General features: G+C 37.0%; 1 protein-coding gene across 1 annotated transcript; it reads right to left on the bottom strand.

Moving 5' to 3' along the window:
* Positions 1-424: 424 nt before the first annotated feature.
* Positions 425-15,119, bottom strand: ik (IK cytokine). The gene is made up of 20 exons (XM_067376425.1): positions 15,017-15,119; positions 13,367-13,433; positions 12,876-12,968; positions 12,721-12,780; positions 11,311-11,478; positions 10,579-10,693; positions 10,428-10,498; positions 9,909-9,955; positions 9,663-9,826; positions 7,639-7,747; positions 7,264-7,303; positions 6,977-7,184; positions 6,834-6,852; positions 6,575-6,652; positions 4,170-4,251; positions 4,027-4,084; positions 3,861-3,949; positions 3,674-3,782; positions 3,480-3,514; positions 425-863 (listed from the first exon to the last, which is right to left on the bottom strand). The coding sequence occupies exons 1-20, from the start codon at positions 15,030-15,032 to the stop codon at positions 836-838; spliced, it is 1,656 nt and encodes a 551-aa protein (XP_067232526.1). The 5' UTR covers positions 15,033-15,119; the 3' UTR covers positions 425-835.
* Positions 15,120-15,314: the final 195 nt, after the last annotated feature.

Here is a 15,314-nt window from a genome sequence, read left to right as displayed (position 1 = left end):
ATTCGAGAGGATCTTATGATTTGCATTAGATGAAGTATCAGTGACTTCCATACATTGCAAGTACTTTTTCAACTATATAGTGTTCTCATGAATCATACGTCTCCATCTGCTCCCAGGGTGCAGATGCCGCATGACGGCTCATAATCTGGCAGTGATATTTGTGGTCACCCTGTTCCAGGAACTCGCCATGAACACAAGCGTCGTACAACTCACCAGAGAGCTGATCGTGCGCCACGTGGAGATCTTCACGGTGAGCGCGCACACACGATAGAGCATCTCATTGTGTCATTAGAAATGAGTGTGTCATCTGACATTGTGTGCAGGACCACATGGAGACAGATGGAGAATTCATCACAGTGTTGTGAAGAGCCGGTTCTCTTTGCGTTCTCATAGATGGACTTCAATTCATTATGGGAGTCTGATTCAGAGAGTGTATTATGCTTTATTGTAACGCAGAATTAGATGACAATGCATTTGTAGTAGTGAATAAATGTGCTCAAAAAAACCCTTAGATATACACAGATTTGTCCACATCAATGTTGGGAATAAAACTGTCAACATTCAAGTCTCATATGATGGGATAAGGATAAGCATATAGTTTCTATTATCACTTGTGTCACAATTTTTAACACTGCATCTAGTTCTTAAACACTCATCCTAAAAACACTTGGAATGAACAGTAAAACAGTACAAATTTGAAATATTTTAACAATTTCTCTAACAATGTATTTGTATAGTGAAAATAAACAAAACAAATGGACAACAACTCATTCACGGTTTATACATGTGCATCGAATACATGCAGCTGGAAAGATTTCTTCACACTGTTGAAGATTTAATATTTGGGCCGTTTTATGTCCACCCTGTACGAAAAAAGAGGAGACAGATCATGAGCATGCACTGTATGACTATAGGCATTTCACTGCAAAATAACACATTCTGATCTGATCATAACATGGCTACATCACAATAGACGACAAATTGCCTAAATTAGATTATCTGCTCAAATCTAATTTCTTTATGGAGGTAATTTACATGAGCACAATGTCAGGGTTTTTTATATATTATATATATATATATATATATATATATATATATTATATATATATATATATATTATATATATGTATGAAGAGTTTGGTTCCGAAACGCAGTAACACCATTTTGATTAATTTGAGTAAAAAGGCATTTTCTTTCAAGAAAGTGGCAAGATGAAAACCACTATTTTTTGTTTCAGACTTTCACATGGCATTTTTTGGTAAAAAAAAAAAAAAAAAACATTAAAAATTCAAATCTATATTTTGATTTTAAGAAGTTTATTATAAAGACACTTTTTTTTTTTCAAAATGCAATTAATCCATCAATATACATTAATTAATTCCAATCAAATTGAAAATACACAACAAAGTGGATTCACATATATGACAGAGTCTAAACTTTGCCAATATTTATCTTATTTTACTAAAAATACATTTCAGCCGTTGCTCCCAAAATGAATTCAACGGGTCATCTTGTTAATGTTATAAAATTATTTGTTATTACCGATTCAAGAGTATCTTTTTAAAAAGCCTTCAATGTTTACAGTGCGGTGCGCTGTGATTGGTTGAGAGTGGAAATATCGTGTTCTGCAGAAAAAGGAGACTGGCGTTTGTCACGTTTTGGAAAGAAAGGGAGAAAACATGACAGAATAACACGACAGATATCGCTTTTTGCGCAAAATTAATAAATGACTTTTCAATACTGACCAGATACAATACTGATTTTGGTGGAAACTCATTTTTTTTTTGAAACGGCTTTTATCGTGTTTTGGAACCAAACTCTTCATATATAAATTAACCGAACATGGAAAATGAATAGGAAAGCCCAAACGCAGAACAATACTTAAAAGGCATGCTCACATATGCCCCGTCTCAGGGGGTTATTTACCCATTCTTCATGCGTGGTTTACTCAGTTATCTGGATTTTACTGTTGGTGATTTGACATGATCCAGGGGTGCGTTTCCCGTACGGCGACATAACTCGCTACTTAACTAACGTTACCATGGTATGATAAATCATTGAAGAAATCAACTAGTCACGAAAAAGCATACTGTCGCAAATTTGTCGTTCAAAAGCATTGGTGAATGATGTCACGCAAGTGGTGGAGTAATAACATTTTTAATGAACCTATAAATTTCCATCCCATGTGTTCAAGAGAACAAACGCGTAATTTCCTGGGAAACTGGCACAAAATATTTGTAAAAAAAAAAAAAAAAAAAAAAAAAAAAAGGAAATTTCTGCAATCAGGGATGAAATTGTGGCTCTTTTTTCATCCATCATAAGAGCGGAAGATGAAACTCAAACGCTTGTTTTAGGAGTGCAATCTTGTGAGATGCCTCTGGAGGGAATTAAACCAAATCATATTCTGATGACAGACTTTGACTAAGGCAATTCAAGAACCACCAAACTAACATTTGAGATGCTGCGATAAGATTGGTTAATTGGACTAACCAGCAGACCAATCACATTCTCTGTTGAGGCAGTCACGTGAGATTTTTGTTGCGCATCGAGGGATTTAAGCCCTGGGTATACACACTCGCACACGTACACAGGCGTTCGACGCATGTGCAGTTTTGAGCAATCTCTCGCTACCAGTTACAACTCATGTAAGCGGCTGTTTACACGACACCGCTTTCAACTAAAAACGGAAAACTTTTCATGCATTTTGGCCGTTCATTTAAATGACAACAGCGTTTTGGTAGCCTGAAAACAAACTTGAAAACGTTTTTCAAAGTGCACATTTTTTAAAACGATACCGTTGTCATCTCCTTGTAAACTGCAAAAACGCAAATCTGTGAAAATTGTTTTGTTTCATGCTGTAGCTTGCATGTGTTCCCGTCTGTGTTGTTTATGCAGTTTTTTTTTTTGACTACCTTGTGAATTTACACCCCCAGGGCATGACTGCCACCTTGTGGATAAACGAATTACCGCCAAGAAAATTTTAATGCGCATTTGTGACCTGTGCCTACAAGTACACATAGTTACAAAGAAAAAAACAGCGGTGCATGTAAAGTACGTGCATACTCTTCTGATGACGAAATGTGTGTTGCACACTGTACCATGACCCTCATGCACACGTAAAAAGGGAAGTATACTTTGGGCTTTATTCAGTAAATGCATTTCCATCGTAGTTAATGCATATCTTCTCGGATGAAAAAAAAAAAAATTACGACTCATTTGAGTGCATTTGTTTTTTTATGCACAGTTTTAGAATTCACTGCATCTTTTTATGTTACATCCCAAAATTCACATAAAAATAGGTGGATGGAAACAAAGCATGGCTAAAGTCCTCCAAGATTAACTCCCTCTTTCTTTAATATATGCTTTCATTTCACAGAACTAGACTATGAAAAGTCAATATTTTTGCCATTCACATTCATTCATTTTTAGATACTCAGGAGTAACTGAAAAAAAGAAAGGAAAAAAACAACGACACTCACCCATCTGCCTCCATCTTCTTTCTCTTCTCAATGATCTGAAATAAACAGACAGGATGAGCATGCTGCAGAACTGAATGTGGCACACTGAACATCATCACTTAACACCTGTTTGCAGCTTGTGGTGGTCATTTCTAACACGGCGCTTAATTACAATTTCTTATACATTACACAGAATGTGAACCGGGTAAACTCACAGCACTGATTTTCTTCCACTGTCGGTCTAACTCGGCCTTCTCGTTGGTTTCTTTAAAGCGACGAGTCTTTCTGCCCTCTGACATTTTGATGCCGTACTGGAAGGCGGCCCTACAAACACCAGCATCATCATCATTAAAGTGAACACAACATCACACTGACAAACTACGAAAATAGAGCCTGTGTTACTTTGGCAGCGCTTCCTTGTTGTTCATGTAGTCGCTGTACTCCTCTTGAGTGTCAAAGTCCCAGCGGCCCAAAGGACCCTTCTTATTACCCTACAAACAGACACACTCATGAATATGCCTGACCAGAGACACTTGGAGAAATTACAACTCATCAAACTCATTCATGCCTGGTCCATCTTGCTGTAGTCCACTTCTTCATCGCTGTCCACAGCCAGATCATCCATTCTACAAGACAAAGGAGCAAACTTCAAAATCTCAAAATCATTATCTTTAACTGTACATGACAGTGATGAGAGAAGAGGTAACTCACGTAGCAGGGTAGCATTCAGCGTAACTGTTTGACATCCCAAAGAAATCTCCCAGATGCTTCTTCTCTTCACGTCTGCTTCCAGTGCGCACAGTTAAAGAAACTAACTCAACACTGCAGTGTGATGCATCACGTTACAGAAGAACGCTTTAAAAACATACACATTAATACAGAAATTATATTCTGCTAGCCACTTTTGCAGGCTGAATTTTATATGTAATATATACATTTTTCAATTGTAGTCCTTTAAAAGAAGCCTCTGAAAAAATAAACTAAGTGCAATGTAATGTTCTCAAAAATATACATAGGAGATTTACTTAAAGTGACAGCAGCCTAATATACCTGCTGCCGAATTATGAGATAATATTAAAAATATTTATAAAGGCAGTTTGTCTCCATGGTATCGATGTCAAAATTGTGGCCAGTGAAAATGTTGAGTGGCTAGAAACTTTGGAAAACCACGAGCCACAGTGAAAAAAGTTCAATTTAGACTAAAGCCAGGTGCACACTGTGCGATTTATAACAGTCCTTTACGATTGTTGCTGTGAGCTGCATTACACACAGGACTTAAAGGGTGGCTAACAAAGACATCTCTAGTGTTCATTTTGATCACAGCTTGTCTTGAAAAACGAAGACAATTTAACATTTGTCGTAGGAGAAGTCACATTGGAGGACTGTGCGCCAAATCTTCTGACACTGCCAGAATTTCATCAGAGGTCAAATATGATCGAAGCGGTCATTAATCGGCTGTTGGTGAACATGTCAAACTAGCAATCAAAGACTACAGATTTTAGCCTAGGATTGTAGGAATCTTTTAGGAATTTTAACACTTTTTATTCGTGTTTGTAGTTCTAATTAAATCCTTGTCTAACACACAATGGGTTGTGGGCAATATTAGCCGTTAGACTGTGCATGGATCTGCACTTCGGATTCTAACCAGAAACAGTGGACCATCCGGGTATCTTTGGAACACTCATTTCAACATACTATGATTTGGAACACACCGATTCTAATTTAGAATACTATTTAGATTCGAATGCAACAGTTGTGAGTTGAAACTTTTGATGCAAGGAGAGTATATCTAATAGGTTGTTTGCAATCACATGGTTCTGGAGACGCGCAAAATACCAGTGGAGGGCAAGCAGTGAAAATTAGAATGGAAGAGATGGAGAAAAGTTAAGAGAAAAGTAAGGTATAAACAGAAAATCACAACATATGTCGGACGTGATCTTTATGTTATGAAGATGAGCGACTTTTCCACTGAATTGAAAGACTTGATTGCCATCAAGGAGGAAGATATAGAGAATGTGAAGCTGCCGTCATGCCACGTTCAGGTCTAATCTGGGTTTGTTTATATCGCGCTGCCTTTCTGCTAGTGAAGTTAGGGCAGTATTTTGATTTTCTGTCGTGATTGTGAAAAATGTCGCCATTGTAGATCATTTATGCTGAATCGAGAATTGCAACAGGAGCTCACACCATTATTCAAAGAAAAAACTGGACGTGTAATACAATTGTTGCCTTTTATATGCCGTATATCAAATCTAATAATGTCACTGATTTAACCCACTGCCTATCAATAAAATAATCACATAGCTGAGTGTTTTTGAAAATGTTGTCTTGTTGAATCGACTGTCAGCTTGTTAAACTGTTTGGCCATTTTCTACCATATGATGGCTGAAGCAGCAGCGCGTGACACTGTTCTCATGCTAACCACATCAACATTGTGAACGGAATACTACAAAACTGAAGTGAAAACACCAAATTATCATTCAATGCGATAAAATAGCTTCTCTTCCCTGCAAACGATAGCATGAAGAATGTGGATATTTAACCAAGTCAAAAACAAATAAGGTAAGCAGGTATCCATCTTCATTTCAGTATCGGCAGAAGCAAAAGGCTATTAAAAGGCGACAACTTTTAAAGTTAAAAAATGATATAAGTTATAAAAAACTGTATAAGTTATGTAAATTATATAAACACCTTCTGGGTTCTCAATTTTATCGATTTGAGCAACCATAAACGACGCAAAACATAAGAATTTTTGATAGGATTCCTATATAGAAAAATCACTCCCTGCCCTCCAGACTCATTCGCGCTGCTGCTGTGACGTCATGTGCAAACAACCTATTAGAACCATGTAACTGACACTGACCATCCTTACAGCAACTGTGCAGTTTGACTAACTAATGTAAGGTACCGTAATGAGTGAACCTATTCTTTATGAAATGTATTTTTTTGGCTTTATGTCTCAAAAAATCCTCTTCATTTCAGACCGGATTTCAAGTAGGTGTTTCATCATTTGCGTCTCAACTTGATAGTATCGTTCTATACACAAAGTGCAACAGTGTCTAAAGCTGCGTCTGAATTTCATTCATTCTGTTCACATCAGCAGTCACATGAAGGATATGCTTCCGGGCCCTGCAAGTGAGCAGCTCCAGCAAACTTCTCATTGATTAGCTTGATCTGGTCCTTCACAGAGGCTGGACCTGCAAGAGAACATCACAACCACAGCACTGAAGTACCCAACAGCCCTGGAGTTTATCATTCAAATGCATTTTTTTTACTTTGATTATTTTTCCAGAGAACTATTCCTTCATTTAACTACTTTTATATGCAAACTCCACGGTTCCATAAAGTGCAGAGAGTATGAAGATTGTGAAAGCTTACCTTTATCGATGTCTATGACCTGAAGAGAGAGAAATATTACACAATTATTACAGTGATTGTTTACTTATGATAGTGATATAAGGTCTGCACAAATATTCTAATGCATTGAGGTCATTTTCTTCAAACAACAATGATCAGCTGACCTCCTCGTCAGCTCGAGGCTTCTCAAAGTAACTGTGTCGTCTTTTCTCCTCGTCCCGATCTCTCTCTCTCTCCCTCTCTCTCTCTCTCTCCCTCTCACGCTCTCGATCTTTCTCCCTCTCCCTCTCTCTCTCACGGTAGCGCTCTTTCTCTTTGTCTCTGATGCTCTTGGAGGTGGAGGGTATGTAGTCACCGATGTCGTCAAAGATGCTGCACACAAACACACAGGTGGTTAAGAGGCTAATGATCAGATCATAAACCTAAAACATTCGACTGCATGTAAACTCACCTCAAGTCGGCCTCAGGTGCTTTCTTCTCATCCAGACGCCCTGAAAACAGAAAACACTCAACATTCACACACTTTTCCATCAAAATTAATTTGGTTAACATTACTATGCTTGCTTTCTCTGTTTTGTCTTTATGGAGAAATATTTAAGTGAATTATTACATTATTACAAAGACTGTGATGACACGTTTCCACTTATTAATATCACAGATCTAGCTAAATTATGTATATTATATATATTTTTTTAAATGCTAATTTTTTACACTGCTGCAGAGTTTCTAAGAGATGGAAAATTTGAGGTCATCTGAACAACATAATCAATTTTTTTCCCTCTTTCAGTGATGTCTAGAGCTGCAGGTAATAATTGCAGGAAACTACCTTTGTCCTTCTTCTTGATTTTCTTGTTGCGTGTGCCCTGCCTCAGGTACGACAGGATCTGTGTCAGTTTGCTGATGACTATGTCATTGGTGGTGAGTGTCGTCTGAGCCTGAGGAACAAAAACAGCAGTTTGACTATACATTCACATTCATGCATTTGGCAGATGCTTTTATCCAAAGCGACTTACATTACATTATACTATACGTTTGTATCAGAGTATGTGCAATCCCTGGGATGCTCTAACCACTGAGCTACAGGAAAGCATTGTAACTATACATTAAAAATGAGAAACAGAAGTGGAATCTGCCCGCGCAGTGCAAACCGACTGCCACAATGCCATGGTTTTCTGAGTGTTTTTAGCACTCTGAGTGGTCAAAGGAGCTGATCTCCAACTCTGTTTGGAACTGACAACTATATTTACTAAAAAGGCGTGATTCACAAATTGTCCTGCTTATGCAACAGGTTCCAGGGGAGGGAAGGAAAAAAAACTCAAGCCTCCTTTTTCCCAGGTTGTAAACTTGTATAACATGTAACTATAGTTGACAGGCCTTAGTTGCATCTCAAAAGACGCACTATACACAGTGTATGAATTTTATAAGGATATTTTCATCGTAACATTCTGAACACACATCTCTTCAATTAACCATGTGAATTGAACAGTGCAGCATCAGTTATTCACCACCCTACTACTTCAGTATGAGCAATAGCAGTAGTGACACATGATATGACTTTCTACGTGTATATGACTATTTTCTTTCAGACGAACATATATTAAAAAATATCCAGCTCTTCCAAGCTTTATAATGGGAGTGAATGGGGCTCGAGATTTTGAAGCCACAAAAAAGCTCATCCATCATAAAAGTAATCCATACGACTTCAGGGGGTTAAAAAAGGCCTTCTGAAGCAAAGTGATGCATTTTTGTAATTTAAAAAAAAATACATATTTATAACTTTATAAACTATAATCACTGGCTTCCAGTAACAGCCGTACACAAGTTGAGTTCTGGCGGAAGAGTGACCTCTGACCCGACACATGACGTATTGATGAACACAAAAACACAGAGGATAGAGCAAAACAAAACACCGGTCACAAATTAGAAGTCTAAAACGAGAATTTTTAAAGATAAATATTAGAGGATTTTGATATAAGAGAAGAGGAGCTTGAGTTTGTTGCACAGCCCTATTTGTTTGAACCGCGAGAGGTGTCTAAGCTTATGACAGTCCTCCATACATCGGGTCAGAGGTCACTCTTCTGCCAGAACTCGACTTGCATACGGCTGTTACCGGAAGCTAGGGATGTGACGGTGAGGAAATTTGGAGCTTTTCCCTCTTTTGTGCCTCACTTTCGAAGGCTAAAGGAAAATATGCATGGCCGCACAGGCATTCATAATGGTGTGGAGCAGAGCAAGCATTTACAATTAATACCTACAGGAGTTGAGTTTCCATAGGAATTAACTGAATTTGCTCGCTCTGCTTCACACCAGTGAACACGAACCGTTATGAATGTTCATGCGGCCACATGTATTACAATTACCGCCAATTTGGGGGTGGCAATTGCTTGAATGGTGGGTTCATTATTATTCTTAATGAAAAACACAACTAGAAACACACAAAACAGGCACTTTTACATTTAGCTTTGAAACCAAATCTTTCGCCATCGGATGTTGCGGCCGAACACCGGGAACACCAATAGCACTGACTAGCACAGCAAGCCTACCAGATGCCAGTTATTATCCTTTATAAAGTTATAAATACAAACGTTTTTCTTAGAAAAACTCTTCGCTTCACTTCAGATAGCCTTTATTAACCCCCTGGAGCCACATGGATTACTTATGATGGATGGATGCACTCAAACCCCATTCACTCCCATTATAAAGCTTGAAACTGTGTTCATCTGAAAGAAGACAGCCATATACACCTAGGATGGCTTTAGGGTGAGGGAATCATGGGGTAATTTTCATTTTTGGGTGAACTATCCCTTTAAGTAATGTCAAGGTGTGTAATCATGTGTTTGGGGTCTGTACCTCCATGGTGGGGCAGTCGGCTTTGCTGCGGATGAGGGTGGTTGGGATGTCGGTGTCTGCATACTCGTCTTCCAGGTCCACCACATAAGCCATACGGCCTGGCAGGAAAAGCTCGTTACGCTCCATCTGACGACCCTTGAACAGGATACGATAGATGTTCCGTCCTAAAGAGCAGAAGAATACACAGAACTCCCATGTAGTACAGTCTTATTACCGAACACGAGATTAAACGCAGACTGAACTCACCCAGGCGAGTCTTGAACTCAATCTTCTGCTCTGGATCTTCATCTCTCCTGTCAGACACAAACATGTTAAAAGACAATCGTAGCTGGGTTAAGTGAACAAATGTGACCTTGCACCACAAAACCAGTCATAAGGGTAAATTTTTTTAAATTAAGGTTTAAACATCATCTGCAAGTTTGTTAGGATAGGACAATATTTGGTCGAGATACAACTATTTGAAAATCTGGAATCTGAGGGTGCAAAAAAATGAAAATATTGAGAAAATCACCTTAAAAGTGGTCCAAATAAAGTCCTTAGCCATGCATATTACTTACAAAAAAATAAATTGATATATTTACAATAGGAAATTTACAAAATATCTTCATGGAACATGATCTTTACTTAATATCCTAATGATTTTGAAGAAAGAACGATTATTTTGACTCATACAATGTATTGTTGGCTATTGCTACAAATATACCTGTGCAACTAATGACTGGTTCTGTGGTCAAGGGACACAAATAAGGGATTATTAAAACATACTTGACTTCCTTCTGCACTTTCTCAATCATGTCCTCCTCTTCCCGCTCCTTACTAGTGATCTCAGCTCTGACCTGAAATTAAAACAGCACCATAAGCAAAAGCATATATGTGGCAGTGGTATGATTATCATACAGTGGATATGCTGTTGTACCTTCTGTAGCAGGGCAAAATCCAAACCCTTCACCAAGTGAGTGTGCTCCATATCACCACCCAAGAACTTGGACTCCTGGATCAGCTGACGCCTTTTCTCTGCTGCCGATTTGTCCCTGTTCAACAAAAGTGCATGAAAAAATCCACATTTAAATAAAAAAATAACCCCAAAGCACCTGTTATTTTTACTTGTAAATTATTAGCAAGTCCTGTAAGTATTCAATTGTTAATATTACTGTTGTCTAAATGGCATACAGATTAAAACTGTTGGCATGCTGGTCTACAGCCGCTAGACACAACAGTGTCACTACGTCCACTGTGTTGTGTGATTTTGGGTGTAATGCAAATGAAAATGAACAAATAAATTACGTCATTTGCAAAGGCACAAATCTAAAAACAGAATGTCAGTTAAGCTTAAATAAATCAGCAATATTCTGGTCATGGGACGTTTCAATCAGGCTATTGTCTGGTCGGGCAAGTAAAATAGTTTCACCTGCCCCACCAAATCCTCGTCATTGACAAACGTACTACAACTTACATGCCAAATCTGGTACAAATTACACACACAAAAAAAAAAATAAATCCCATACAACTAGTTGGCAAAAAAAGACCAACAGGAACAATAGGTGCCTACACATCTACAGGAGATGGTCATATAACAAAATATAATTCTGATTATTATAACATACAGTAAAAATGAAATGAAAAGGCACACATGACAGAGGAAACTCACGCCTCTGCGGTGGGTCCCACGGCTCGATAGTTGGCTGTGGTGCTGATGAGCTCAGTCTCCTCGTAGTCTTTATTAACACCATCACGTCGTTCTCGAGCACGGTCACGGTACTTCTCCGCCAGCTCACGCTCTCTCTCCATCTCCTGCTGCCGCAGTTTAGCGTAGTAACTTCAAACACAACCGAGAAAAATAATCTCATAATGCTCAAAACACTGCTCAAAAGACACATTTTACATGCATTTCAGTACTTAATTTAAGTAATAATGATTGTGGGAAATATATAATAAATAGGAAATATTTATTAAAAAAACTTGAAAAATAGTCCCAATTCTGCCTGGTACGTGAACTTGACATTCGCTAGCACAAGCAGGCGATTGAGAGGGTTAAAATAAAAATACTGTATTCTGTGTTGCAAGCAAGTAATATTTAAAAATATTACTTGTGTATTTATTGAAGGGTTTTAGCGTGGTTTTTAAAGTTACCACAGTTTGCATAATATGTCACATGACAGAGCATAGAAGGGCCCCATGAAATCCATTTTATTTTTTTTCCCAAATTCCAGTTTATTTTCCCCAAATTCTTTGTTTTCTGTTTTACGTTTTCTGGATTCCATTTTAATGGTTTAATTAAATTTTAACAAGTCTAATTAATTGAATTCATAAAACAGAATTTATAATTTATTTATTTTTAGGGCCCTCTCTAAAATTCTGTATTTTAATTTTTTCTGGCAATCAAATGAAGGCATAAAAACTAAACTTAATTTATCTTTTAATCATATGATATTAAACTTTTTTTGTCAAACAAAGAGCTGCACAACATAACTTTACTGTTAAAATGAAAACATGGATGAATAATTGTGATTATTCCTTAAAAAAACTAAAGTTAATAATTATGAATTATTATTATTATTATTATTATTATATTGCAACATGGCTACATTCTACTGTACAATAGTAATATATTTTGGTCACAATTTCTTCTTTCTTAAACTGAACTTTTATTTTGACAGGTTGCCGTGAAGACCTTTGAGTTTCTGTGTGTTTATGATGTGATATAATGATTAAATAGACTTTCTGCAGTTTAATATTCACAGACAAGTCTATTTCACAATTTGATTTAAGTGCACTGACCTACTTTTTATTTATGTATCAAAAATTTGACAAATTCTGTGTTATACAGTAAATTCCTTTTGTATGACTGAAATCATAGGGCCCTAGCATAGTTCATTTAATTTTCTGACCTTATAAAAAGCTGATCTGCAGTGAATAAAGTCCTCTCGGGATTCTCATGAAACAGCTTAATAAGCGGAGCCACTAATCGCATTTTCTACTCTTTTGACATTTTTTTATTTGATAAAATGATCACTGCACCAGAGCGAAATGTAGGAAAGTGTGCAGAAGAGCAATTTACCTTTTTTTCTTACGCCTGCGAGCTGCAGGATCCTCATCCTCGTTATATTCCCGTGGCATCCTGGGAAAATCATCGCAACAAAAAATGTCAACTGATTTAATAAGACATGGAGATATGCAGCATATGATCAAAGACATATATCAAAGTCAAAGTACTCATGGTGCCGTGTTTTGGAGGGTGGAGCTGAGGAAGGGGTGGCTCTTGGGGTCATCAGAAGCTTCCTGAAGTCATCATTGGTCAGCTTGGATCTGAGTATCACAAACAAATTTCATTGATTCACAAGAACAGGTGAGATCTGACTCAAGAATGGAACATCACTGAACCGTCAAGAACATATATTACATGGACTGCCACAAAAACCATAATTATTATTATTATTATTATTATAATTAAAGAAACAAGATGCTATGCATTCAATATAGTGTAAATGTGATTGGAATATGTTCACTGCTGATACTTCACTCATTTAATCACATGAGAGGACAAAAAAACACCTGAAGTTATTTACAAATATACAGAGGGAACACTAGAGATTTAACAAAAGAACGCTCACTGCAGAAAACAAATCACTGTATTTACCCACCAATCACACTGATCATCTATGGTGGACATCAGCAGATTATATACATGAACTAAGTGAACTTACTGTAGCGCTGACCGATGATCTTCCACCTCATGGCCATCAGGAGCCAGAGGATTGGAGTACACATCAGCTGAAAGAGACAGACACCTGAGGGTTAGCTTACACATCAGAGAGAAGAAAGAGTCAATTACGACGAGTACAATCAAAAAGACAAACGTCATATTAGATGTATTAGATGTGATAGGAGATTCATTTATCGCCGCAAAGATGCATGGCTTGAGTAGAAACTATTGATTTCTCCTTTTTTAATGGATTCTCATTGTGATGAACCAGTACTGAATCTTAAATCCCAAGAATCGATCTTTTACACTATGCTGTTTTCAGTTGATTCATGAACAAAACTACACTAAACTTTATTTGTAGAGCACTAGTATTCATTAAACGTCATGTGAAATGGTCATATTTTCCTCTTTACTACTAGTTATAGCACCAAATAAGCATGAATGAACATCAGAAGGTATGTTGACAGATACAGTACAACTTACTGAAGTGTATCATGTCTCATGTAATCGATCATTCAGTTTTTCAACCACAGAAACACACCAATAAAACAGCTTGAGAACAACCTTACATGAAGTTAAATTTTCCTCAGAAAAGCCATTCAATGACCAGCTCGAGTTATCTAGAAAAATAATTTTCCTATACATTATAAACACTATATTACATTTTCATTACATTTTGACTTAAAGGTGCAATATATAACATTTCTGTCTACTAGAGGCCTATAGCAAAACAAAGTCATAATCTTGATGACGGCAAGTTTCAGAGCATTAAAACATGTAAATATTAAACATTTCCATGGTTTCTACAAAATAAAACCGGAAACAGGCGACTCCTCACACGTCCCGGAGCCTTGGTTAAAATTGCAATTTTCTCACGATTTACAAATAGTTGCAAACATTTGGGATTTTGTCAGTTCTCAAGTGAACAAAATATATAACACTGGCCTAGTGGTTTTTGGATATTTTCCTGAAAAAATATTACATATTGTACCTTTAACCAGTTCTTTAATGTATTTCATGTTTGAATAATTCTGTCATAAAAACAAGTTATAGCCACCGTTTAAACGTTTGCATTTCAGATAAACTAACTGGAGACCAAACATAATTATGTCATTAAAATGTTATTATTATAAAATTTAAATGTTTGTAGCAAAAGAGCTGTTAATTGTAACCTTTAATATAACAGTAAACCAACTGACAGTGTAGTCCTAGTTTACAGCAATAGTTGAGGTTTTTCCATAAGATAAACTGGCATGTACTGTAACTGTATCACATCTATATCCAAATCAATATCGAATTAAACAGCAAGCTTGTGAATCGAAATCAAATCATGAAATGTGTGTCAAATCCACTCAAACATGAAGCATCTTTACTAACGTTACTCGAATGATGTAAATATTGAGGGTTTGGCTGCAGGAGCTTTGCTGTTTTTGTGTTAATATGTTTTTGATTTGCACAAACAATATTCTTGTATAGCTCACATATTTCTATAACTTACTAAATATACACATTATCTTTGAAGTCTACACAGAATCACTACATCGCGTTGTGTAAACGGCACAGGCATGTTTTCATACGATAATAACATATATGGCATGATTTTTCATCTGTACACAACATAAACGTTTAATAAACGGTATATAATACTTACTTTCGCGTTCAGGCATGATGATATTAAACGAGTCACCCTAAATCGCGACTCGACGCACTTTAATGTTGATAGTAGGTCTGCTGACGTCAAACTTCCGTTTACTTCTCTCCAGTCGCAGCAGCGCCGCCTGGAGAACTGGAGGAGAGCCGATCATCACACTAGTCACAATTACATGAAAACAGGGTGAAATTGAATAAAATAAAATAGGATATGAAAAGACTTTGGAAAATGTACTACGTCAGGCAAAATATTAAAATAGATCATTATTATTTAAGAAAAACTGAAACCATCCAGTTCT

This window comes from Chanodichthys erythropterus, chromosome 22 (assembly GCF_024489055.1).
Source record: "Chanodichthys erythropterus isolate Z2021 chromosome 22, ASM2448905v1, whole genome shotgun sequence".
NCBI lineage: Eukaryota > Metazoa > Chordata > Actinopteri > Cypriniformes > Xenocyprididae > Chanodichthys > Chanodichthys erythropterus.
Note: the sequence above shows the minus strand (reverse complement) of the source record. Positions and strands in the feature narration are given on the sequence as shown.